Below are 27,789 nucleotides of genomic sequence, written 5' to 3'. Positions count from 1 at the left end.
GGTGTAGTCCAAAATCAAACAAAACCAGAAAAGAAAAAGTAAATCAATTTTTCCTTGATTCTTTATTATATTTATGTCAAAGATTCTTTCATCCTTTAAGATCTTGGGTGCTGATCTGTGAGTATAAATGAAGTAATGAAATTTGCTTGAATTTGATGGATATGGAAAGCATTATGCTGAGTGAAATGAGACAGAGGGAGACAGGTAGACATAGAATGATCACACTCATTTATGGGATATAAAAATAGTATTGTAATAATATCTAAAGACAATACAAACAAGAGCCAGGAAAGTCAGTCTATGGTAGAAAGATTGCCACAAATAGCGGAGGAGTTTCATTAGGGCAGAGACAGGAACACTAATGACAGTGAGTTAGAAATGATCATTCTGGGGCCAGAGAGAGAGCACAGCATAGGGCATTTGCCTTGCAAGCAGCTGATCCAGGATCCAGGATGGTGGTTCGAATTCCAGCATCCCATCTGGTCCACCATGCCTGCCAGGAGTGATTTCTGCAGAGACATAAGAGACCACCTGGTGTGACCCAAAAACCAAAAGAAAAAGAAAGAAGTAATGAATTTCTGAACAAGAACTGGGTGCTGAAAGAAGAAAAAGTGATATAAATGATAGCCCTTCAATAGCAATAGTACAAGCCACAGTTTCTAAAAACAATAGAGAGAGACAGAGAGAGAGACAGAGAGAGAGAGAGAGAGAGAGAGAGAGAGAGAGAGAGAGAGAGAGAGAGTCTGCCACAAAGTATCGCAGTGTGGAGGGTGGGAGGAGGGTACAGGAAGAAAACTAAGAATATTTGTGGTAGAAAACGTGCATTGGTGAAAGGGTTGGATATTATATGACTGAAACTCAATGACTAACAACTTTGTAACTGTATCTCATAGTGATTCAATTAAAGAATTAATATTTTTAAATATATGAAAAGAAAAAACTATACTAAGTAGACAGAGAGGTGCAGGAGGGAACCTGGGGACATGGGTGAAGAGATTAGGTGTTGGAACATTGTATGCATGAAACTTAATCATAAATAATTTTGTGAGTGTAATTCATAGTAATTAAAAATAAAAAAATTAAATGTTAAAGAAAAGAACTGAGTGCTGAAAGGAAATAAAGTGGTATTCATGATATCTTCTCAGTAATAGTATTGTAAACCACAGTACTTAACAAGAAAAACATTCCTGCCATAAAGGTAGGCTGGGGTCAGGAGAGAAACTGGGGACATTAGACGGAATTTGACCTTGGTGAAGGGATTGTTGCTCAAGCACTCTATGCCTGAAACACAATCATGAGTAACTTTGTAGTTCAATAAATTAAAAATAATTATTCCATGATAAAAGCATTAAACTACTATTGTTTCTCCCCCTTTTGTCACTTTCTTACATTGTCACTAAAAATGATAATGTAAATTATCATTTTAATATTGCCACTAAAACTAGCTCATTCTCTTAAAAGCAGTTATGTGATAGACTAGACATTGCTCTTAACCTATTATAAATTGGCTCAAGTGGAAATGGGCATTCAAGTTTGCATAGTAATAAAAACTGAGTCAAGGACTCATATTATGCAAAATTTACACAAAAGAAAGCTGGAGTCTAGTACTAAGGGTAACTGACCTGTGTTTCAAGGACAATTCTAAAGGGCTATGAGTAAAATACCTATTGCATATGTAAAGGCCAGCGAAGTTTCCCAGAAGAGTTCTTTGCAGAGGAATCAAGATAAGCATTCCTTGGTTTGGGATTCAGAAAGGACTGAAAGTTTATGATATTTCAATAGAGAGCTCTGAAAAGAGGACGTGTTAACAGACTCAGCTTGGGAGAAGCTTCTGTACTAAGACTGCCTAAAAGGTAGTTGATCAACTGGAGTAAAGATCAGCAGGAGGAACCATGCTCTCAATTTTTTTCAAATCTGCACGTGGTATACACACACACACACACACACACACACACACACACACACACACACACACACGCCACAAATATTACAGTATGAATAAATAACATGGGAAACAATTGTTACTGCCCAAAGTCTTTCATTTTTACACAAGTGAACTGGGTTTTTGTTTGTTTTTTGTTTTAGTTTTAGTTTAGTTTTTTTTTTGGGGGGGGGGCATACCTGGAGGTGCTCTGGGGTTACTACTGGCCCTGTGCTCAAAGATCACTCCAGGCAGTCTCAGGGGACCATATGGCATGCAATGGATCAAACCCAGGTCCATCCCAGGTCAACTGAGTGCAAGGCCAACACCCTATCGCTGTGCTAATACTCGGGCCACTGTCCCATATTTTTATTAATTTATTTTCTTTTTCTCAGATAAGCAGCCATATAGTTTTCTAAGCCTTATCTTTAGGTATAGAGGGCCTATCTCAAGAGTGGGATTGATTTCTCTAGGTAGCTGAAATTACTTCTACTCAAGGGCAGAAGAAAAAAAAGAAAGATCTCCCTGGTCAACCCACACAACAATTTTTAACACTTGTAGGTAGGCCTCTAGGAGCTGGGGTGCAGATTTTTGCAGAGAAATCTTTTATCAGCACTTTAATTTGGTGGGTAGGAATTACCTCTCCTTCTCAGACCCCAATTTGCACTTTTGCAAATAACTAACTGTTCTTTGGTTTTTGCAAAAGTGATATTCAGATTAATTTTTAAAAAAAAATCTGTGCAAAACAAAATAAAAATTATTATAAAAATTTAAAATTTAAATAAATAAATAAATAATAAATTTTTCTTATATATAAACATATACCTTGAAAGGTATAATTGAAATAAGACTATATGTTGTGCTAGTGAGAGAAAATAACTTAATAAATCATTGAGATATTAGCTCTACTATATTTCAAATTCAAGATCAAATATAATAAGCTTCTTTACTCAAGATAAAATTTATATATAAAAATAATATCTGCGCAAATGTACAAAATAAATCCTATGGAGACTCGCAGTCTTTCAAAACTTTAATAAGAATCACTTTTTTGGTTGGTATTTCAGGTTCACATTATCTACCTAAATCTTTTCAGAGGACAACACTGACATCAAAAAAGAGATTCCAAATGACATCTTGATCAAAACTTCATCTTGATTATAACTACAGCACTTGGAACACTGAATGTCTCACCGTACTATTTCTAGCTTTAAAAGAACAAGTATTAAACTGTGTACCTGTTTATCAGCAGTCTGAAGTGTGAGAGTATTTAAGATAAATTCAGAAGAATAAATAATTTTTTACCACATTGGGAAGAAAATATAAGTCAAGTTCACTCACCTTTATTGGAAATATTCCAAAGTTCTTTAAACTTGGTTCAGAAGATGCTTGTACGTGTTGATAATCCATCCTTTATGAATGACATACAGTTGTGTTATGTATTCACCCATACTTAAAATATATTCAAATACACTATTGAAGAATGTTATTTGGTAACATTGTGTCTTGGCTGATATTTTGTGTTTTATTCTATTCTTAACTTTATGAAAATCCTCATCACTTAAATATTACTCCCTTTTATTTTACCTTCTTTAGAAAACAAAGTCATTTTTGGTGCAATATGCTCATCTTATTTAAAGTCCAAACATTTGACTATGTTGATTTTCTTACATTGGTTTTTCCACTATTTTTATCTTTCTTTAGAGTAATTTTGATATATTTAGATCTCAACTCACCATAAATTTTAATTTTTATCAAAAATTATATTTTATCACTTCAATTAACCTTGAATTGGATTTTATCCATTGACACATGAGTGCATAATACATTATTTCAGACATATCTCTGATAGTAAGAAATAAAATTTTTATTGCCTAAATACAGATTTCTGGAAATTTTAAAGTGTATTGGCACTGTAATTGGTGTTTTCTTATATCATAAGCAAAAAACTAATGAAATAAACTTAGAAATAGAAATAAGAATGATCGTTCTGTATCTCATTTGACAGGTCACAGTTCCATTATTCTAAATTATATTCCTAAACTAAAACAGCCCCGAAAATTGGGCAAAATGGTAACAAGCAAGATGTAATAAAACTACAGATGCTTAAAGTACTAGTATTATTGTATATAAATTATCATAAAAAAGTCTGAATAGCAGATAATTTTAATGAAGAAATAGAATACTGACAGAATAATCACACAGAATTATAGAGAAATATAATTAATGGCTAAAAGAAGAAATCATCTGTACTGAACATGGTAGACACAGTAGATAAGAGCATTATTAGTAAGCTATAAGATGGATCAACAGAAAATACTAGGTGGAAGCACAGAAAAATGGGTGTTACAAAAAAAGTTTGAGATCATATAGAAAAGTTCTATAATACATGTATATTACAAACGGTAGCATTACAGATACATATAAGATATTGAAGTGTAAATTATAATACATATATATTTGTAAAAAAGATAAGAGAACAAAAACAGACTTTGAACAAATGAAACAATTTTCCAAAATTGATGAAATAGTTGTATATCTATTCAAGAATTGACAGGAAACTAAAACAAGATACATACACTGACAATCACATGTAAAATTGTTAAAGACAACAAAATATTAAAGACAACTATCAGTAAGAAGGTCAAATAACAAGAACTTAGTCGTAATATTTTCAGAGGAATAATAGTAAGAATAAAATTGAAAGTTAAAAGACAATTGAAGCTTGTCTTCGGAAGTTTCTTAATGGAAGTTGAAAGGCAAGTGTGTCAACACCACTTGTTGAAGAGACTTTCCTTGCTCCATTTTGCATTTATTGACCCATTATCAAAATTAATTGATTGTATATCTGGGGCACATTCTCTGAATACTCAAGTCTATCCCACTTATCTGAAGGTCTGTCTTTATTCCAATACCATGCTGTTTTAATAACTATAGCTTTGTAATACAATTTAAAATTGAGGAAAGTGATACCTCTCACAGTCCTTTCCCAAGAATTTCTCTAGCTATTCTTGGATGTTGATTGTTCCCAATGAATTTCAGGAGTGTTTGATCCACTTTTTTCAAGAATGTCATGAGTATCTTTAGAGGGATTGCATTAAATATGTACAATGCTCTGGCTCTTGATGTGAAGATCACCACATAGAGTGCTGAGTCTAGTTAGAGAGGTGACTACACAATATATCATGACAATGTTAATAAGTAAGAGAAGTAGAATGCATGTCTCAAATACAGTTAGGGGTTGGGGAAGAAGGGAAATGAGGGGGCATTGGTGGTGGGAAGGTTGCATTGGTGAAGGGGGGGTGTTGTTTTTATGATTGAAACACAACTATACTCATGTATGTAACCATGGTTCTTAAATAAAGGAAAAATGTAAAAATAAAAGAAAGACAAGTGTTTGGAAGCTGATGATGCTTTGACCAATTCAAGGCATCTTTAAATTTTTAAGAAAGTTACTGCCAACTCAGACTCTTTTTTTTTTTTTTTTGAATGGGGTGGGTTTGGTTGCACCTGGAAGTACTCAGAGAACCAATGTGGTGCCAAGGATTTGAACCAGGATTGTAACCATCACCATGCATGCAATGCTAGTGTCTTACTTCCAACTATCTATCTGGCCCCCAACTTAGATATTTTTCTATGAAAAATATTTTTAAAATGAAGACAGTACCTTCTATATTGGATTTATATTGTGCGTATATATACGTATATATACACACACACAAAAAAAAACACGACAGAACTTTACAAGAAAAAAATCTAATTCCATCAAAAAATGGGGAGAAGAAATGGACAGACACTTTGAAAAAAAGAAATACAAATGACCAAAAGACACATGAAAAAATGCTCCACATGAATAATCATCAGGGAAATGCAAATCAAAACAACTATGAGGTACTATCTCAACCACAGAGATTGGCACACTTTACAAAGAATGAAAACAAGCAGTGGTGGTGGGGATGTGGAGAGAAAGGAACTCTTATTCACTGCTGTTGGGAATGCCATCTAGTCCAATCTTTATGGAAAGCGATATGGAGATTCCCCCAAAAACTGGAAATTGAGGGGCCAGAGAGATAACATGGAGGTAAGACAATTGCCTTGCATGCAGATGGTCAGTGGTTCAAATCTCGGCATCCCATATGGTCCCCTGAGCCTGCAAGGAGCGATTTCTGAGCATAGAGCCAGGAGTAATCTCTGAGCACTGCCGGGTGTGACCCAAAAAACCAAAAACAAAGAAACAAACAAAACCTGGAAATTGAGCTCCCATATGATCCAGCTATACCATTCCTAGGGATATACCCTAGGAACACAAAAATACAATTCAAAAATCCCTTCCTCACACCTATATTTATTGCAGCACTATTTACAATAGCCAGACTCTGGAAACAACCAAGATGCCCTTCAACAGATGAATGGCTAAAGAAATTGTAGTACACATACACAATGGAATATTATTCAGTTGTCAGGAGAGATGAAGTCATAAAATTTTCTTATACATGGATATACATGGAATCTATTATGCTAAGTGAAATAAGTCAGAGAGAGAGATAGACACAGAATAGTCTTATTCATTGATGGGTTTTAAGAAAAATAATTCTCAGAGACAAAAGAGAGGAGGGCTGGCAGGTCCAGCTCACGACATGAAGCTCACCACAAAGAGTGATGAGTGCAGTTAGAGAAATAACTACATTGAGAACTATCATAACAATGTGAGTGAATGAGGAAAGTAGAAAAATTTGTCTAAATTACAGGCTGGGGTGGGGTGGGAAGGAGGGAAGATTCAGGATATTGGTGATGGGAATGTTGTACTGGTGAAGGGGGGTGTTCTTTACATGACTGAAACCTAACTACAATCATATTTGAAAAATTCAGTAACACTTAGCTAGTAGACAAGTGACTATTCATTTCCTTGATTAAGAAAGGTTCTTTTGTAAAAAGGATGACATATTTTGGCTTCCCTCTTCTCTCTACTTACCTTTGGGCTTATTGACATGACTGGTTTTATTTTAACCATGAAAAGATTGGGTTTGCCTCATATTTATAAAGCTCAAAAGTTGTGTGAATGATTTTTGCAATGAGCCTTTGCTAATTTAATATTACATGCTCTGTAGCATCTTGGATTTAGCAACAGGGGTTGTTAATGTATGTGAAAATGATTGAATTGCATAGCAAGTGAATAGCAGAATCGTGGGACATTTCCCCTGAAAGCATAAGGAAGACTTGGTTTACTTTTCACCACAGAACTATATATTTCAGTGTTATTATTGGGGTCAAGGAAGTGATAGTGTTGCTCAATTGTTTAGAGCAAAGGGAAGTTGAAAATTTATAAACTATTGCCAAGAGATTGTTACATGTTTGGTCCCTGGCTAATGATTTTGCAATGTTGAAATTATAGCTACTTTACATACCATTTCACATTTATTTTAGTTCATGCCCTAAGTCTTAATATGGACATAGTATTTTTTTGAGTGTGGTTCCTTTCCTTGCACTTACCTTTATCTAGAGATTGACCAATACCTCATTCTGTTTGTGAACACAGCCAGTAATTTCTGTGCAACCTTATTATGTGCAATATTTTTAAATCCTAAAAATTGTGTGCTTTTATTTTCAAATATTCTTAATTTACATAGTCCTGCACTTTTTCATTTTATACACCATATTGAATATTAATCCTATGGATACATATTAAGACTAGTAAATGTCTCATACAAAATTGAGAGAAATACAATATTTACAATAAAAAAGCTGGAGTATGGGGCTGAAGTGATGGCACAGGACATAAGGTTTTTGCCTTGCACATGCTAGGCTAGGACGGACTGTGATTTGATCCCCCGGCATCCCATGTGGTCCCCCAAGTCAGGGGTGATTTCTAAGCGTATAGCCAGGATTAGCCCCTGAGTATCACTGGGTGTGGCCCCAAAAACAAAAACAAAGACAAAAGCTGGAATGGGCATATTAATATCAGATAACACAAACTTTAGACTCAGAAAAGTTATGAGACAAAGATGGTCATTTTATACTAATCAAAGATTATGTACAGCAGAAAGAAATTACTCTCCTAAAATATATGCACCCAATGAGGGAACAGAAAAATATTTAATACATTGTTGACAAATCTGAAAGATGACATCAATAACAACACAATAATAATGGGAGACCTCAACACTGCCCTGTCAACACTTGATAGGTCAACCAGGCCAACAAGAATATACTAGCTCTGAAAAGAGAAATGGAAGAAAGTGGACTAGTAGATATACATAGGCACACCATCCCCAGAAAACTGGATAAACATTCATCTCCAATGCACATGGGTCATTTTTCAGGATAAACCACATGCTGTCCCATTAAACATATCTCCATAAAATCAAGAGGATAGAAATTGTACAGACTACCTTCTAAGATCACAAGGCACTAAGAAGTGAACTACAAAGGGTCACAGAATAAAAACTTTAACACCTGAAAATTAAACAGCACACTGCTTAACAACCAGTGGGTTAGAGATGAAATCAAAGAGGAAATCAAAACATTTCTGAAAACAAATGACAAAGAAGACACAAACTATCAGAATTTATGGGACACAACAAAAGTGGTACTAAGAGGAAATTTTATAACTTTGCAAGCATACATAAGAAAGGAAGAAGGGGCCTACATAAATAGTTTAATGGCACAGCTTTTAAAATTAGAAAATGATCAACAAAAGGAGCCAAAAATATGTAGGCAGAAGGAAATAATAAAGCTTAGAGCAGAAATCAATGGGATAGAAATCTGAAAAACAATTAGAAAGATCAACAAAAGCAAAAGTTGGTTCTTTAAAAAAATAAACAAGATTGATAAACCACTAGCAAAACTCACAAAGAAACAGAAAGAGAGAAACTTAATAAACCAGATTAGGGAGCCGGAGAGATAGCATGGAGGTAAGGTGTTTGCCTTTCATGCAGGAGGTCATCGGTTCGAATCCCGGCGTCCCATATGGTCCCCTGTGCCTGCCAGGAGCAATTTCTGAGCCTGAAGCCAGGAATAACCCCTGAGCACTGCCAGGTGTGACCCAAAAACCACAAAAAAAAAAAAAAAAAAAAAAAAAACAGATTAGAAATGAAAAGGGTGAGATCACTAAAGATACTGCAGAGATCCAAAAGGTAATCAGATACTACTTTGAGAAACTCTATGCCAGGGAACATGAGAACCTGGAAGAAATGAATAAATTCTTGGACTCCTATAATCTTCCTCGGTTAAATCAAGATGATCTAGCACAGTGGTGGGCAACCTTTTTTTTTTTTTCAGCTGAGCCAAATCTCACCAAAACCACGATTGAAATTTATTTTGAGAGACACATTTTTAAGATCAAAAATATAGAGGATGGTACACTGTTTTCAGTTTCAATAAGTTTTTATTGAGAATATTCTTGCATGCAAGAATCCACATAGGCTGGAGGATACAAATAACACAAATAATAAAACAAAAACTTTAGAACGATATTATTTATCGATAACGTTAAATTCCATAAAATTTGCCTTACAATGTAGAGAAAATTACATCCTGACAATGACAAAGTCACAAACACTAATGTGAACATTGGCCTTGCATTTCCTTGGCTAGTTAGAGTATAAGTCAGTTTTGTATGTTGTTTTTAGTTTTAGGCACGATTCCAGGTCTCATTGATGAGAGGATTTCTCAATTTACTCTTGATAAGATTCATGCTTGAAAATGATTGTTCGCATAAATATGTAGACCCAAACAAGGGAAGAACAGCAAACGTTAGCTTTTTTAGTTGATTATATGAGTCAGGAATTTTATGTCAGATGTTAAAAATCAACATATCTTCCTTCTCCAGGTCTTTCAAAGCAGACCATTTGTGCTGTGAACTAAGTTCACATTTGTGTTTCTCCAATCTTTCTAAATTAACACAAAGACGTTCAAATTTCAAGTTCCACAGTTCTTTGTTTTTTAAATTCAGCAATTGCATTTCAAAGTCGCCAATATCGATATTAAAGGAAGAAAAATTTAATTCCATTACAGTGGTATCCAGAGTTTTTTGGGTTTTTTTTTTTGTTTTTTTTTTTTATTTTTTTTTTTTAACAAAGGCCAACGTCGCTTTGCTGTTTCTGAAATCCCGCATAAAACACATGGCCCAACTGGAGCTATGTGGAGCCAGCCACCAGGGTTGCACACAGGGTGCGCACTGACAGAGGCAAGGAGCAGAGTCCTGACTCCTGGAGCAGCTGCCCACACATAGAAGAGCCGCATTAAAAAGTGTAAAGAGGGGGCCGGGCGGTGGCGCTAAAGGTAAGGTGCCTGCCTTGTCTTCACTAGCCTTGGACGGACCACGGTTCGATCCCCCGGTGTCCCATATGGTCCCCCAAGCCAGGAGCAACTTCTGAGCACATAGCCAGGAGTAACCCCTGAGCATTACCGGGTGTGGCCCAAAAATCAAAAAAAAAAAAAAAAAAGTGTAAAGAGTTGCATGTGGCTCCCGAGCTGCGGCTTGCTGACCACTGATTTAGCATATCTAAATAGACCCATCACTACTGAGGAAATTAAAAGAATAATCAAAAGTATTCCCAAAAACAAAAGCCCAGGCCCAGATGGATTCCCTAACAAATTCTTTCAAACCTTTCTAGAGGAATTACTCTCAAAACTTTTCAGGATTTTTTGTAAAATTGAAAAATCAAGAACAATCCCAAATAGTTTTTATGAAGCTAACATCACCCTGGATACCAAAACCAGACAGAGATGCTGCAAGAAAAGAAAACGACAGACCAATATCCCTAATGAACACAGATGCAATGATCCTCAACAAAATTTTGGCAAATAGGATCCAATGCCTTATCAAAAAGCTCAGACACCACGACCAAGCAGGATTCATTGCAAGAATGCAAGGATGGTTTAACATATGTAAATCAATTAACATAATTACCATATCAACAACAACAAAAAAACATATGGTCGTATCAATAGATGCAGAGAAAGCATTTTATATGGTCCAACACCTGTTCTTGATAAAAACTCTCATCAAGATGGGAATGGAAGGAACTTTTCTCAGTAGAGTCAAGGCCATTTGCCACAAGCCAATGGCAAATATTATTCTCAATGGTGATAAATTTAAAGCCTTTCCTCTAAAATCTTGTACAAGACAAGGCTGATCTCTTTCACCACTCTTATTGAACATAGTGTTGGAAGTTCTTACCATAGTCATTTGGCAAGAAAAAGATATCAAGAGCATCCAGATAGGAAAGGAAAAAGTTAAGCTTTCACTGTTTGCAGATGACATAATAATACATTTAAAAAACCCTAAAGACAGGGCCGGCGTGGTGGCGCTAGAGGTAAGGTGTCTGCCTTGCCAGCGCTAGCCAAGGACTGACCATGGTTTGATCCCCCGGCGTCCCATATGGTCACCCAAGCCAGGAGCAACTTCTGAGTGCATAGCCAGGAGTAAACCCTGAGCATTACCGAGTGTGGCCCAAAAACAAAAAAAGAAAAAGAAAAAAAAAGAAAAAAGAAAACCCTGAAGACTCTTCAAAAGGCTTCTAGAAACATATCATTCATATAGCAAAGTGACAGGATACAAAATTAACATGCAAAAAGTCAACGGCCTTCTTATACACCAACAATAATAGACAAGAAATGAACATTAAAAAAAACCATTCACATTAGTGTCACACAAACTCAAATATCTAGGAGTCAAATTAACTAAAGATGTGAAGGGCCTATACAAATAAACTACAAAACTCTGCTTCTAGAAATAAAAGAGGATACAAGGAAATGAAGACACATACCCTGCTCATGGATTGGCAGGATTAATATCATTAAAATGGCAATACTCCCCAAAGCATTGTACAGATTTAATGCAATACCTCTAAAGATACCCATGACATTCTTCAAAGAAGGTGGATCAAACACTCCTGAAATTTATTGGAACAATAGACACCCAAGTATAGCTAGAGCAACCCTTGGGGGAAAGAAGTATAGGAAGCATCACTTTCCCAAACTTAAATTGTATTACAAATGCTGTAGTCATTAAACAGCATGGTACTGGGAATAAAGACAGACCCTCAAATCAGTGGAATAGACTTGAGTATTCATATAATGTGCCCCAGATATACAAAAATGCAAAATGGAGCAAAGAAACTCTCTTCAACAAGTGGTGTTGGAGCAACTGGTCAGGTGCTTGAAAAAAAAGTGAACTCAGACCTCCATCTAACATCATGTATAAATGGTGTTAAAGACCAAATGGATTAAAGACCTGGCTCTCAGACCTGAAACCATAAGATATAGTGAACAACACGTAGGTAAAACACTCCATGACATTGAGTCTAAAGGCATCTTCAAGGCAAAACAGCACTCTCCATACAAGTGGAAATAGAGATAAACAGATGGGACTATATTAAGCTAAGATGCTTCTGCACCTAAAATTAAATAGTGCCTAGTATACAAAAGCCACCCACAGAATGGGAGAAACTATTCACCCAAAACTTGTCAGACAAGGGGCTAATATATGATATACAAACTATTGACAAAAAAATAACAAGAATAAACCATTTATTGATGGGATTAGAGTTTTCTCTTGTAAAGTTCTGTCAAAAAATGGGGAGAAGAAATGAACAAACAATTTTTCAAAGAAGAAATACAAATGGCCAAAAGGCACATGAAAAAATATTCCATGTCACTAATTATCAGGGAGTTGTAAATCAAAACAACAATGAGGTACCAACTCATGCCACAGAGACTGGTACATATCACAAAGAAAAAGAACAATAAGTGCTGGTGGGGATGTGGGGGAAAAAACTTTTATGCACTGTTGATGGGAATGCAGTCTAGTTCAGTCTTTATAGAAAACAATATGGAGATTCCTCAAAAAACTGGAAATTAAGATCTCATATGATCCAGCTTTACCACTCCTAGGGATATACCCTAGGAATATAAAAATGCAATACAAAAAACTCCTTCCTCATCCCTATATGCATGGCAGCACTATTTACAATAGCCAGACTCTGGAAACAACCAAGATGCCCTTCAACAGATGAATGGTTAAAGAAAACACACATTTATACATTGGAATAGTATGCAGCCATCAGGAGAGGTGAAGTCACAAAATTTTTCTATACATGGATGTACATGAAATATAATATGCTGAATGAAATAAGTTAGAGGGAGAGAGATACAGAATAGACTCACTTACCTATGGGTTTTAAGAAAAATAAAAGACATTATTGTAATAATGCCCAGAGATGAGCGCTTGAAGGACTGGCTCACTATATAAAGCTCACTTCAAGGAGGAGTGAGTGCAGTTAAAACACTAACAACAACCAAAGGTGGTTGGTTCAAATCCCGGTGTCCCATATGGTCCCCCGTGCCTGCCAGGAGCTATTTCTGAGCAGACAGCCAGGAGTAACCCCTGAGCACCGCCGGGTGTGGCCCAAAAACCAAAAAATAAAATAAATAAATAAATAAAAAGTTCACCACAAAGAGGTGATGATGCAGCTAGAGAAATAACTACGCTGAGAACTATCATAAACAGTGTCATTGAGTGAGGGATGTTGAAAGCCTGTCTTGAATATAGTAGGGGTTGGGGGGAGGGAGGAGATGGGGCATTGTGGTGAGAATATTGCACTGGTGGAAAGGAGTGTTCTTTTTATGACTGAAACCCAACTACAATTATTGTTTGATCATGGTGTTTAAAGACATTATTATAACAAAAATTAGAGTTCCTACTGTTGGCAGGAAACAGGGAAAAGAATTCATAACCTTTTCCTCATTTTTTTTGTTTTTAAGACAAAGGGTGGAAATATTACCCCTTCCCAATGTCATATGCTAATCTCACCTGGATGGTCAGACCCACCCATACCTGGTGGGAAGGCTGAGGTTTGGAATAGAAGACTATAGAAGCTGTCTGGAGGAGAGGAGGGAGAGAGAAGACACAGCCAAGATGGATGAAGGGCACCTGATGGAGGTTGCTTAATAAAAGCTTTATTTGAAGCCATGTGGAGAATTGCACATGGCAGTTAGGACGGTGAAATAAAGCTGGATATCTCCTGAATCTTCAACTGATTGACTGTGGATCATTTCTCTGCCATTACCCTGCAACCTTCAGACCCACCAGCCAAATCAGTTATAGGCATTGAGCCAAACTGAGAAAGGCCTCACCCCCCCCAATACTAGGACTTGTATTGTATATATTATATGTATATGTAAACAACATGTGACTAGTCCCAGTACCATTTCTTTAAAAGGATTTTCCTGCCTTGTTTCATTCATCCAGCTCTTTTTTCAAAGATTAATTTTACATAATTTTGAAAGTTGTCTCTGGGTTCTCCTTCTATTCCACTTGTCTGAGTGTCTATATATATTCTAATATATTACTAAATTGATTACTAAAGCTTTATTGCATAATTTGAAGCCAGAAAATGCAATAACCACATGCTAAGTAGATGTTTCTTTTTCTGCTTAAAAATGCAATACTGCTAATTCTTTTCTCAAAATTGTTTTGAATACTTGGGTAGTTTTATCATTCCATACAAATTTTAGTGGGGTTTGCTCTAAGTACTTGAGGAATATTGTTAGAATTTTAATGGGTATTATGCTGAATCTGTATAATGTCATAGGTAGGGTTATCATTTTGACACTTAATTATTTCAAACCATAAACATGAACTGTTTAAAGAACTAAATTCAATATATGTAAGAAAGATCCAACCCCATGAAAAAGAGAGAAAGATTCAACCTCATGAAAAAGAGAGAATCATTCATGGATGCAAGGTTGTTTGAACGTATGTGAAAAAAGTTCCACATAAACTCGAGTATAAGTCGTGTATTTTTGGCACAAAATTGGAACTCGCCTTATACTTGGGTCATACAGGTTATTTATACACACCAAATCAAATGCATGTGGTCTCCACTCAACTTCTGCCATCTGCTGGAGAGGGCGGTGCTTCAGCTCAGTCCACAAGTCAGGGCTGAGCTGAAGGGGTAGGTGGCAGAACTGACTTGTATGCCACTGAACTATTTAACCCACAATATTCTGTGCTTTGTATGAGACTGACAGCAGTGATGATGATATCTGTGAACTCAGTGATTATGACAATGTCTATGCTGATACTCTCACATCTGATACAACTGAAGCTCTGTTTGGACATACAGATGATGAAGAGGAGGAATCCAGTTTTGAAGGATTTTAACCTTTGTGATTTAGCTTGATTACCTATTAAGCTACAGTTTTCCGTACTTTATTTTAAAGTTTAAAGTTATTGTTACTAGTTTACAATTTTTCTTTAGCAATATTGAAAAACAATTAACCTACTGATTCTTCAATTATTGTAATTATTTTGGGTAAATATTGCAAATTTTTTAAATTTACTAAAATTTCTGGTGCTCCGAACTCTGACCTGAAACCTGGATCCAAGAAAACAGCAAATATGGTGAGATTTCTGCTCTTCTGTTTGACTTTGGCTCTTTTCAGATGGAGTCAGCCCAAAGTGTTTGGCCACGTGAAGCCATGTTCAAAGATGGCCGTGACCCCTTCTAGGGGCAAAAATATCAGTAAAACAGGGGAGTTAAAAACTTGTATCACTCCCATCCAAGACTCAGGACTGAAACTTTGTTGCCAAAAATCCTTTTTCCTAAAACCTCGGCCTCCTCAAAGACTGATTAAAAGCCTAGATTGGAAACGGAGGAGGAAAAAAGACTGTATTGAAAGTGGACTGATTTTCTGAGTTCGGCTTGAATTTGGATTTCGACTTTGAAAATTTCGGACTGGACTTTTAGAACTCTGCACATCCAAAAGCCCCCTGCAAAAAAGCTGTGGCCTTGGAACCTGCTTGCAAAGTGCCACGCGGAGGGGAGAAAAGGCAGCTGCAATCACCCAAGAACTCTGGCCCAGTGGCAGAAAGCAGCGGCTGAAGTAAGACAGAGGGAGAGAGAAAGACGCAGAATGGTTTCACTCATCTATGGGCTTTAAGAAAAATGAAAGACATTTTTAACAATATCTCAGAGACAAGAGAGATGAAGGATGGTAGGTGCAGCTCATGACATGAAGCTCATCACATAGAGTGATGAGTGCAGTTGGAGAGATGACTACACTGAAAACTATCAGAACAATGTGAATGAATGAGGGAAGCAGAAAGCCTGTCTGGAGTACAGGTGTGGGGGGGGGTGGGGAGGAGGGAGATCTGGGAAATTGGTGGTGGGAATGTTGCACTGGTGAAGGGGGATGTTCTTTACATGACTGTAATCATACAACTATAATTATGTTTGTAATCACGGTGTTTAAATAAAGATAATTATAAAAAGAAAAAAAAAGAAAAGCGCCTAATCCAGCCCAAAGGGGGGAGCCTGGGATCCGCCCTCCAAATCAGCATGAGAGGACCGGCTGCGGGACCTGGGACCACATGGTCAACAACAGCGCAAGCAAACCGTCTGCGGGGCCTGGGACTATGAAAGCAAACCACGTAGTGAGAACAGCGTGGGACAAATTAAACATCTGGACTTATGGTTTTTGGTGTAGGGACTAAGTGGGTAGTCATATATTTTACTCATAGTTGGTGATGGGATAAGTTTTAGTTAGTTAGTGGTTTAAAAAATAAAAAAAGGAGTAATAACAGTTTGGCCCATTTTTTTTCCTTTCTTTTTTTTTATTTTTTCTTAACACCACCCATCACCAGTGCAACATTCCCATCACCAATGTCCCAAGTCTCCCTCCACCCCACCCGACCCCCGCCTGTACTCTAAACAGGTTCTCAATTTCCCTCATACATTCTCATTATTAGGACAGTTCAAAATGTAGCTATTTATCCAACTAAACTCATCACTCTTTGTGATGAGCTTCCTGAGGTGAGCTGGAACTTCCAGCTCTTTTCTCTTTTGTGTCTGAAAGTTATTATTGCAAAAATGTCTTTCATTTTTCTTAAAACCCATAAATGTGTGAGACCATTCTGCGTTTTTCTCTCTCTCTCTGACTTATTTCACTCAGCATAATAGATTCCGTGTACATCCATGTATAGGAAAATTTCATGACTTCATCTCTCCTGACAGCTGCATAATATTCCATTGTGTATATGTACCACAGTTTCTTTAGCCATTCGTCTGTTGAAGGGCATCTTGGTTGTTTCCAGAGTCTTGCTATGGTAAATAGAGCTGCAATGAATATAGGTGTAAGGAAGGGGTTTTTGTATTGTATTTTTGTGTTCCTAGGGTATATTCCTAGGAGTGGTATAGCTGGATCGTATGGGAGCTCGATTTCCAGTTTTTGGAGGAATCTCCATATCGCTTTCCATAAAGGTTGAACTAGACGGCATTCCCACCAACAGTGGATAAGAGTTTCTTTCTCCCCACATCCCCGCCAACACTGTTTATTCTCATTCTTTGTGATGTGTGCCATTCTCTGTGGTGTGAGGTGGTATCTCATCGTTGTTTTGATTTGCATCTCCCTGATGATTAGTGATGTGGAGCACTTTTTCATTTGTCTTTTGGCCATCTGTATTTCTTCTTTGTCAAAGTGTCTGTTCATTTCTTCTCCCCATTTTTTGATGGGATTAGATGTTTTTTTCTTGTAAAGTTCTGTCAGTGCCTTGTATATTTTAGAGATTAGCCCCTTATCTGATGGGTATTGGGTGAATAGTTTCTCCCACTCAGTGGGTGGCTCTTGTATCTTGGGCACTATTTCCTTTGAGGTGCAGAAGCTTCTCAGCTTAATATATTCCCATCTGTTAATTTCTGCTTTCACTTGCTTGGAGAGTACAGTTTCTTCCTTGAAGATGCCTTTAGCATCAATGTCCTGGAGGGTTTTACCTACGTATTGTTCTATATATCTTATGGTTTTGGGGCTGATATCGAGGTCTTTAATCCATTTGGATTTTACCTTCGTACATGATGTTAGCTGGGGGTCTAAGTTCAATTTTTTGCAAGTGGCTACCCAGTTGTGCCAACACCACTTGTTGAAGAGGCTTTCTTTGTTCCATTTAGGATTTTTTGCTCCTTTATCAAAAAATAGGTGATTGTATGTCTGGGGAACATTCTCTGAGTATTCAAGCTTATTCCACTGATCTGAGGGCCTGTCCTTATTCCAATACCATGCTGTTTTGATAACTATTGCTTTGTAGTAAAGTTTAAAGTTGGGGAAAGTAATGCCTCCCATATTCTTTTTCCCAATGATTGCTTTAGCTATTCGAGGGTTTATTGTTCCAAATAAATTTCAAAAGTGCTTGGTCCACTTCTTTGAAGAATGTCATGGGTATCTTTAGGGGGATCGCATTAAATCTGTACAGTGCTTTGGGGAGTATTGCCATTTTAATGATGTTAATCCTGCCAATCCATGAGCAGGGTATGTGCTTCCATTTCCGCGTGTCCTCTCTTATTTCTTGGAGCAGAGTTTTATAGTTTTCCTTGTATAGGTCCTTCACATTTTTAGTCAAGTTGATTCCAAGATATTTGAGTTTGTGTGACACTATAGTGAATGGAGTTGTTTTCTTAATGTCCATTTCTTCCTTATTAGTATTAGGAATGAAAAAGGAGAGATCACTACTGATATGGTAGAGATTCAAAGGGTAATCAGAAACTACTTTGAGAAACTCTATGCCACTAAAAATCAAAACCTGGAAGAAATGGATAAATTTTTGGAATCTTATAATCTTCCACGATTGAATGAAGAGGATGTAGCATATCTAAACACACCCATTACTATTGAGGAAATTAAGAAAGTAATCAAATGTCTGCCCAAAAACAAAAGCCCAGGCCCAGATGGATTTACTAATGAATTCTTTCAAACCTTTCAAGAGGAACTACTACCAATACTGGCAAGACTCTTTCATGAAATTGAAAAAACAGGAAAACTTCCAAATAGCTTTTATGAAGCCAACATTACCTTGATACCTAAACCAGACAGAGATGCTACGAAAAAAGAAAATTACAGACCAATATCGCTGATGAATGCAGATGCAAAGATCTTCAACAAAATCCTGGCAAATAGGATTCAATGCCTCATTAAGAAGATCATCCACTACGATCAAGTAGGTTTCATTCCAGGAATGCAAGGCTGGTTTAACATCCGTAAATCTATCAATATAATACACAACATCAACAGCAAGAAAAATAAAAATCACATGATCATATCAATTGACGCAGAGAAAGCATTTGACAAGGTCCAACACCCATTCTTGATCAAAACTCTCAGCAAGATGGGAATGGAAGGAACCTTTCTCAATATAGTTAAGGCCATCTACCACAAGCCAGAGGCAAATATTGTCCTCAATGGAGAAAAACTGAAAGCCTTTCCTCTAAATTCTGGCACAAGACAAGGCTGTCCTCTCTCACCACTCCTATTCAACATAGCACTGGAAGTACTCGCTATAGCGATTAGGCAAGAAAAGGATATCAAGGGAATCCAGATAGGAAAGGAAGAAGTCAAGTTCTCACTGTTTGCAGATGACATGATACTCTACTTAGAAAACCCCAAAGACTCTACCAAAAAGCTTCTAGAAACAATAGACTCATATAGCAAGGTGGCAGGCTACAAAAGTTTGGCCCATTTAAATATTTGATTTCTAACCGCCTGCATCTAACTGTCCTGATTAAGTCATTTTCTTTATAATTTAAATGTTTTGTTTTCCATAGTTAATATTTTCAATTGCAAAATGTTTTACTGTGTGTATTTTAATGTACTTAGCCTGTTTTTAAAATGTATGTTATGTATTTATGCTATAGTACTTGTGTGTAGGGAAGGTTAATAGGAACAGAAAGTTCCCCCAATATAGTTTAAAAGTATAGGACCATGAAAGTTCCGGAATAGTGCTTGGTAGAAAAGCATTAAGAAAATATTAAGTTGCAGGTGTATAGTATGTTTTGCAGAAATGCTATGTTTTTGAAAAGGGCTGGTATGTTTATTTTCACTTTATTACGTTGTTGCATGATTAACCTTTGGCTAAAGGTGGAGTCAGGATTACAAAAGGTTCTTTTATATTTCAGAGAAGGGGGAGATGAAGCCTCATCCCTCCATTCTTTCTAGGTAAATTGACCTTACCTGCAAAACCCCGCCCATTCCTGGGAGGGGTCTTGGAAAAGGTAGATAAGGCCTTTGACCCAGGGGCTTTTTGGGTCTTTTGGTCTTTTCCCAGGATGGAGGTCAAAGGGAAGATGGCTGACAGGAGTTAAGATGCAGGGCTAGCTAAGAATGGCTGAATGCTTAAAAGGTTATGATATAGGTCACACATGTGGTGGACAGGGCATGAATAAAGCTGATACTTCCTGATGCCTGTCTCTGGATGAGTCTGATTCCGCCGTTCACCTAAACCTGGGACCCACCAGCTGAATGGGGATTGCGGAGCCACGTGGCCTGGGATGGCAGAGAAAAATCCCTCCATCCATTCTTCTCCATCCAGCTCCATCATTAATTATTTAATGCAACAGCTGCACATTTTCTACTTCAGCTTATATTTGAGTCACTAAGTTTTTTCAGTTTTTAGGGATAAAATAGGAGGGTCAGCTTATACTTAGGAAGGTTCATACTCAAGTATATGCAGTAATGTAATAGTACCATATCAACAAAAGGAAGATTAAAAATTATATGATCATACCAATAGACACAAAGAAAAATTTGATAAGAATCAACACACAAACACATATAGAAAAAAACTATTCCATTTTTATAAAAAATAATCTAGAAGATATTGAGAAGAGAAAAATGAAAATAAAAAACCATTTGAAATAATGTCCTCCAAAATAAAATACCTAGAAATAAATTTAACAAATGATGTGAGAGACTTATATATTGAAAACTATAAATCAGGAAGCCTGAGCATCCCTGCGTGTGGCCCAAAAACAAAAACAAAAGAGGAAAAAACCTATATATCATTATTGAAAGTTATGTTAATTAAGCATAATTACAGCAAGTTCATAGCAAAATTATAGCCTAATGCCAGAAACAATACAAACATATTAAATTGACATGTAATAATATTTTAGCCATAAAATGAATAAAATCCTCACATTCTATACATCGAAGAAAATGCTGTGCTAAAGGCTCTAAGTCTGATACACATGGAAACAAATGTGTAACATTCACTTTCTTAAATATCTGAATTAGATCATAAGAAGTAGAATGGAGGTTACCAGTGAGAGAAAAGATTGGAAGTGAAAAAAATTACAAAGTATACTCAAATCATGAATGGAAATTTTAAAGATAAATACATTAAAAAGTACATTAAGTACATTAAAAAATGAATTCGGAGCAGGAGCAATAGCACAATAATAGGGCATTTGCCTTGCACACGGCCAACCCAGAACAGACCTGGGTTCAGTTCCTGGCATCCCATCTGGTCCCAGAGCCTGCCAGGAGCGATTTCTGAGCACAGAGCCAGGAGTAACACCTGAGCATTGCCGGGCGTGACTCAAAACCCCCCCCCCCCAAAAATGAATTCATGAGGAAAGCTTAACAAAGATGGTTCTATAATCTAGGCTCAGAGTAATCTAAATATCCCCTTTTTAGTAACCTGCATTCCCTCATTTAGATACCTTATATACCACAGTTAAGTGAGATGATCTCATATTTGTCTTTATTCTGATTTAGTTTGCTTAACACGATATCCTCCACATTCATTCACGTTGCAGCAAATGCATCGTTTCACCCTTCTTTAAAGCTGTATAACCTCCCATGATGCATCTTTAATACACCTTTTTTGTCCAGTTGACCATCGTTAGACACCTATGTTGAATCCATATCCCAACTAATGTGCTAAAAGCTGCAGTGAATAATGGCGTGCATGTATCCTTCAGAATGATGTTTTATGTGTCCAGGTAGTAGGTAGAAACCAAGAAATGGAATTTCTAAGTTGATATCAGCTCTATTTTTATTTATTTATTTTTTGTTTTTTTGCTTTTGGATCACACACTGTGGCACTCAGCTCAGGGGTTACTCCTGGCTCTGTGCTCAGATATCACCCCTGGCAAGCTCAAGGGACCATATGGGATGCCGAGATTTGAACCACCATCTGTCCTGTATTGGTTGCATGCAAGGCAATGCCTTACCACTGTGCTATCGTTCTGGCCCCTCTATTTTTACTTTTTTTTTTTTTAGTAATTAGTGATGGTAGTATCTTTTTATGTGCCTATTTTCTATTTGTCTGCCTTTTCACAGAAGTGTTTGTTCTTTTCTATCTTTTTTTTAAAGGTTTGCTTTCTTTTTTGTTGTTCATTGTGATCTCTCTATAATCTTGGATATTAAGCTTTGACTCATGTGTTGTGTGCAAATATTTTCTCCCACTCATTTCTGTTTCTTTTTCCATCAGAAACTTAAATTTGATATAGTTCAATTTTTTTAAAATTTTTGTTTCTGTTGCCTTTGTCAGTGGAATCATATCATTATTACCCTGATCCTTGGTAACAGAACTGAGAAAGATAGGGAAGAAAGGACTAGAGGGAAAAAGTAATAAGAGGCAGATGGTTTGTTTTTGTTTATTCTGCCTTGTGACTGTGATTGGAATATGTACACAATGAAATACTATGCAGAGCTAAAAAAGAATAAGATCATGCAATCTGCAGAAACACAGCTGGAACTAGAATATGCCATACAGAATGGAGCTAGTCTCAGAATACCTGGATATTTGCAACAGATACTGTGTGCGCTTGTGTGATTATGTCGTTTGGTGTGGTCTAGTGGATTTGCATCAAGTATTTAGAAACTCCAAATAGTAAATACCAGATAACATAGCTTTCCTGTATATAACAAAGATTGTTATTGTATAACAAAGATCTCTATTGCAGTGTAATAATCTATAGTGTTTTGATGAATTAATTAAGTTAATAAGAGTCCTAGATGATGGTGGATGATGATGAATAGGTGGTGAGGCCTTTCTCAGCCTGCTCCGGCGCCTGCAGCTTCTTTGGCCTGGCAGGTCTGAGGGTTCAGGATAACAGTGAGAAAATGATCCACAAGCAAGCAGTCAGTAGAAGTCAGGAGACATGAAGCTTTATTATAAGACCATAGCCACCATGTGTAAGATTAGCATTTAGCCTTGGGAAGGGGTAACAGTGTTTCTTTAAGCAGAAATTCTGCTTTAAAGAATCTTCACTGTGGGCCAGAGAGATAGCATGAAGGTAAGGCATTTGCCTTGCATGCAGAAGGTCAGTGGTTTGAATCCGGGCACTCCATATCATGGCACCCCGTATGGTCCCCCCACCCTGCCAGGAGTGATTCCTGAGCGTAGAGCCAGGAGTAACTCCTGAACACTGCCGGTTGTGATCCAAAAACCAATAAAAAAAAATTCTTCACTACATTTAGATTCTCCAATGAGGCAGTTAAGATTTTAAAAATCTTATATATAAACATATCCTGTTGTTGTCCGGCCAAAAGTACAGATTTGCTTATTAATTTACAACTGGTAATTTTTCATTTTTTTCTAATGTGTAACTTTTATGCACTGTATATTAAAAATTGATTTTCACAAACTCTAGAAAGTGACTATTATCATTAATATAGAAAAATTTAATATATTCATAGTAAGTTTGTTTTATCTTGAATTTACTCTTCCATATAATATTCAACTAGTTATTCCTAGTCTTTGTTGGTTCCATTTCTGTAATTCCTTTATTCCCACTAATTTTTAAGTTAATTATAATATCTTATGAATCATGACTTATTTTCTAAGTTTTTGAATAACGTAAAACAACATAGTACCTAATTTTAAATATTAAGTATATAACTTGGAACAGAACTTAAAGTGAAGTTGCATCAAAACATAGGAAATTGATTTACTGCCCATATTTAAAGTATGAAACTTATACTAGAAATATTTAAATTGAAATGACAATATTACTAATTTCAGTTTATGGGTTTATCTTAATTTATCTAGTAGATATTTTTTAAAATAGCATATAACTTATTTGTATCTTCTACCCTGTGGTAGAAATGTTAAACCATGATAGCTTTTGCTACCAACTCTCAACCACTTTTAGAGCAGAATATTTTGTTTCAGGGAGATTTTATCTGAGTTTGGAAGTAATGTTGGAAAATGTAAAGCATGTCCTTTTTAAGAAAATATGTTTTCTAATTGTTTTATTATCATGATAATTCAAGTGAACTAGAAATATTTAATGGCAATCTTGAATTAGAAAGTTGGGGTGCATATCTATATCTCTATATATCTGGATCGCAACTTGATGTAGATTTTAAAGTAAATGAGCAGTTACCTGGCTGATTTTTTTTCAAAATAACTTAATCCTTAATTCCATAACAATCTTAGATTCACTTCAATATTTACTTTTTCCTTCATCCATTCGAAAATACTCTAATGAGGAAATAATAGGAAATAATTGAGAATTATTTTAATTTTTTTATGTTTTTGGGTTCTTTGAATGCTGGATTTATTTTTTATTTATTTATTTATTTATTTATTTTTGCCTTACCCATCCATGGCAGTTAAAAAAAAATCACTCAGGTTTACATGTTAGTTCTTTTTCATTGGGAGTTGTCATACCTCACAATTCAAAGTATATTCTACAGATCAGTAACATTATACATACATATAATTGCAATTTACTGTGCAGCAAAAATGATCTAAGAATAAAAATATCCTACAGTGTCTATTTAACTTTGTATAGGCAGTTGCTTAAGTTACTCTCCTTTTTTTTTTTTTTTTTTGGTTTTTGGGCCACAACCGTTGATGCTCAGGGGTTACTCCTGGCTATGCGCTCAGAAGTTGCTCCTGGCTTGGGGGACCATATGGGACGCCGGGGGATCAAACTGTGGTCCGTCCAAGGCTAGCGCAGGCAAGGCAGGCACCTTGCGCCACCGCCCGGCCCCAAGTTACTCTACTTTTAATACTTGTATTTGGATACAATGCTGATGCACTTATAGGAATGTCACAGTGCAAGACACTGCTAACCCAGGTACAAAATATTAAATTATTTTATGAGGATTTGTCTTCTGATTTAGATTGCTTAACATGATATCCTCCACTTCCATTCACGTTGCAGCAAATGCATCATTTTACCCTTCTTTGAAACTGCAAAACCTGCATAAGTTGTATTAAAACTGTGTACCATTATACCTCAAAAAAGCAAAACAAAACAAACAAACAAACAAAAAAAAAAACCGTTGTACTGAATGTCCATCTCCATTGCAGGTCAACTAGGCCAGAGACAGTGACAGGAGGAAGAGAAGCTGGAAGCCTTCTCTTCCCTGCCCCGAAGTGCTCTCAACCCCCAGAAGCTGAGCTCCTCCCAAACCCGAATCCGGCACCACCTCAATAGGGGAGGATACACAGGCGCCCTGAACCCTCCCCAGCCGCGCTTGCTGTCTTAAGCCCAGACCTGCGCAACCAGGACGCGCTCTGGCTGGTGCAACTCGGGCAGAAGCTGCTGCGCTGTACCGCTCTGAGCGCCGCGTGCCTGGCGGCTGCCTTGCTACTCTGGAGACTTTTGGTGATGCTGGTGAACTATGCCCGGCACTGGTGGCAACTGAGGACAGTGCCGACCGTCGCTGGTGCTTACCCATTCGTGGGGCATGTGCTCATTGCGGAAAAGGACTCAAGGGGTACGAAATGCCCGGGAGAGAAGGGACAGCCACACCCCCGCCACTGCGCCAGGTTCTCCCCGCTCCGGAAGGGCTGCTACCTTAATTGAATCTTGTCTTCCAAATTTCCAGTTCGCTCCAGTTTTTTGCCTGCACTTCTTTGTCTTCTCTTCTTTTCTCTTCTCCTTTCCTCTTATCTCCTCCTTTTTCTTTTCTTTCTCACCTTTTTATCTCTTTTTTTCCTTGCTTGCTTTAATTTTTCTTTCTTCTTTTCTCTTTCCTTCTTTCTCTTTCTCTTCCTTTCTTGCTTTCTTTTTCTTTCTTCCTTTCTCTTTCTTTCCTTCTTTCTTTCCTTTTTTTCTTTCCTTCCTTCTTCCTATCTTTTTTTATTGCTTTCTCTCTTCTGCCATTGTCTTCTCTCCCACCCTTGTGTCTCTGCTTTTATTTTTTTCCTCCCTTTGTCTCTTCTCAGTTTCTCCTCTTTCTCTGATCTCTCATCTCTTTTGTCCCTTCCTCTTTTCCTCCTCTCTCTTCTGACCACCCCTTAGTTCCTCTCTTTTCTTATCTCAAACTCTCCATCCACATGTTCACCTTTCTTCCTCTTTCCATCTCTTCCATCTCTTATTTTCTCCCTCTTCCATTTAACCCTTCTCTCTCTGTCTCTCTGTCTCTGTCTCTGTCTGTCTGTCTGTCTGTCTGTCTGTCTGTCTGTCTGTCTCTCTCTCTCTCTCTCTCTCTCTCTCTCTCTCTCTCTCTCTCTCTCTCTCATCCTCATATCTATCCAATCTCCGCCTCTCCTCTCTTCTCTTTTTCTCCGACTCCTCTTTCCTCTCGGTCCTCTAATCCACCCCCCCCCCCCCCAGATCTTTCATATTCTTGGTCTTTCCTGTATTTGGTCTTCTCCCGGTATTTTTCTCTTTTTCCTCTTGAGATGCTGCTAACCCCCCCCCAATACATTTGCATAAATTGATTAAAACAATTGACTTGAAATCTCATTATTTTTTAACATTGAAAATGTTAAAAGTAGGGAAATAAACTAATGGTCTGGACTTATAGCCAACTTGGATTGCAAGTTACAGAAATCTGATATATTAAATTAGATTATGTATTAGATTATATTGTAATATAGACATGTAATAGATTATATTATATCATGTAATGTTATGTATATTGTGTAATATATTATGTATGCTACATTAATATATTATTTATGTGATATATGTTGCAATACATATTGTATTATGTAACAATATAGATATGTAATAGATTAAATTATCCAATGCATATTATATATTAAATTATACTTAAAAACTAGGAAATCCTATTAAAGAGACAGATTTATATTAGGTTTTACTATTGAAAAATCAATTCATTGGGGGCTAGAGAGATAGTACAGCAGGGAAAGCATTAGACTTGCATATGACCACATTGGATTCATTCCTGGCATCCCATAGGATCCTCCAATCACTGTCAGGAGTAATTCTTGAATGCAGAGCCAAGAGTAACTCCTAGGCATCACTGGGTATATCTTCTCCACACAAAGAAAAGTCACTTAATGTTAGAAACTTCTCAGAAGAATCTGTTTTTTTTTAAATTCCCCATAAAGTTAGGTGAGTTAGATTTTAGCACTTTTTTTCCAAGAGTATTTAGATTGAGATTACTGTTTAATAGCTGTTTCTGTTTAATCCATTGTTTCAAATTGTGCCAGCTATTTACAAATCTTTCAAAGTGACTTCTTACTTTCTCAACATGGCTCCATATTTTTTTAGCACTTCTATTATTCTGGCACCATAATCTATTTTACAGAAAGTGAAAGAGTTTATAATAGACCTTGAGACCTTTAGAAGTTAAAGACTCGGTATATTCTCTTACTGCAAAAGTAGCTTGTTGAGCAAAAGAAATTTTATAGGGAAACTTCAAGAGAGCAGAGGGTTTAAGCACTTTCAGAGGCCCTAAGTTCGATTCTTGTACAACATGACCTATTGAATACTACTGTCATTGCCCTAGTGGCCCATACTGCAGCCAGCTGAGCAGAACCTTACTAAAGTTAACAGTTAAGCTGAGTATTGGCAGGATAGGCCCCTAAACTCCATGGCCTCCACAGAAAAAAAAAAAAAAAAAAAAAAAAAGAAAAAGAAATCTTACACCCTCAGGGATCATTAAGTAGGCTATAAGACTCACCACCTAAATAATATCAAGAGGAACACTTTAAAGTTTGGCATTTTATAATTAATCAGGTTACTATCTCATGCACAATTAAGCCCTAATAATTAATTAGATTTTAGGAATAGTATGCTTTAATTTGGAGAGAGACCTGGTAACTGAGGATATTGATAATGCCTAAAATTTTAAAAACTAGACACCATAATGCTATAAGT

At 36.7% G+C, this 27,789-nt stretch overlaps 2 protein-coding genes across 2 annotated transcripts in view; both read left to right on the top strand.

Moving 5' to 3' along the window:
- FAM149A (family with sequence similarity 149 member A) overlaps positions 1-3,410 on the top strand; it is a 30,576-nt gene extending 27,166 nt beyond the window's left edge. Inside the window, exon 14 of the mRNA XM_049772352.1 lies at positions 2,989-3,410. Coding sequence (XP_049628309.1) covers positions 2,989-3,062 — 74 coding nt within the window. The 3' untranslated portion in view covers positions 3,063-3,410. The remainder of the gene's footprint in view (positions 1-2,988) is intronic.
- A 6,631-nt stretch (positions 3,411-10,041) lies between these two features.
- Positions 10,042-27,789, top strand: part of LOC126007211 (cytochrome P450 4V2-like) — a 56,474-nt gene continuing 38,726 nt past the window's right edge. Inside the window, exons 1-3 of the mRNA XM_049772687.1 lie at positions 10,042-10,090; positions 15,676-15,811; positions 25,203-25,432. Of these exons, the coding sequence (XP_049628644.1) occupies positions 10,042-10,090; positions 15,676-15,811; positions 25,203-25,432 (415 nt within the window). The remainder of the gene's footprint in view (positions 10,091-15,675; positions 15,812-25,202; positions 25,433-27,789) is intronic.

This window comes from Suncus etruscus, chromosome 4, assembly GCF_024139225.1.
Source record: "Suncus etruscus isolate mSunEtr1 chromosome 4, mSunEtr1.pri.cur, whole genome shotgun sequence".
Lineage (NCBI taxonomy): Eukaryota > Metazoa > Chordata > Mammalia > Eulipotyphla > Soricidae > Suncus > Suncus etruscus.
The sequence above is the reverse complement of the archived record's forward strand: the minus strand, read 5'-3'. Positions and strand labels throughout refer to the sequence as shown.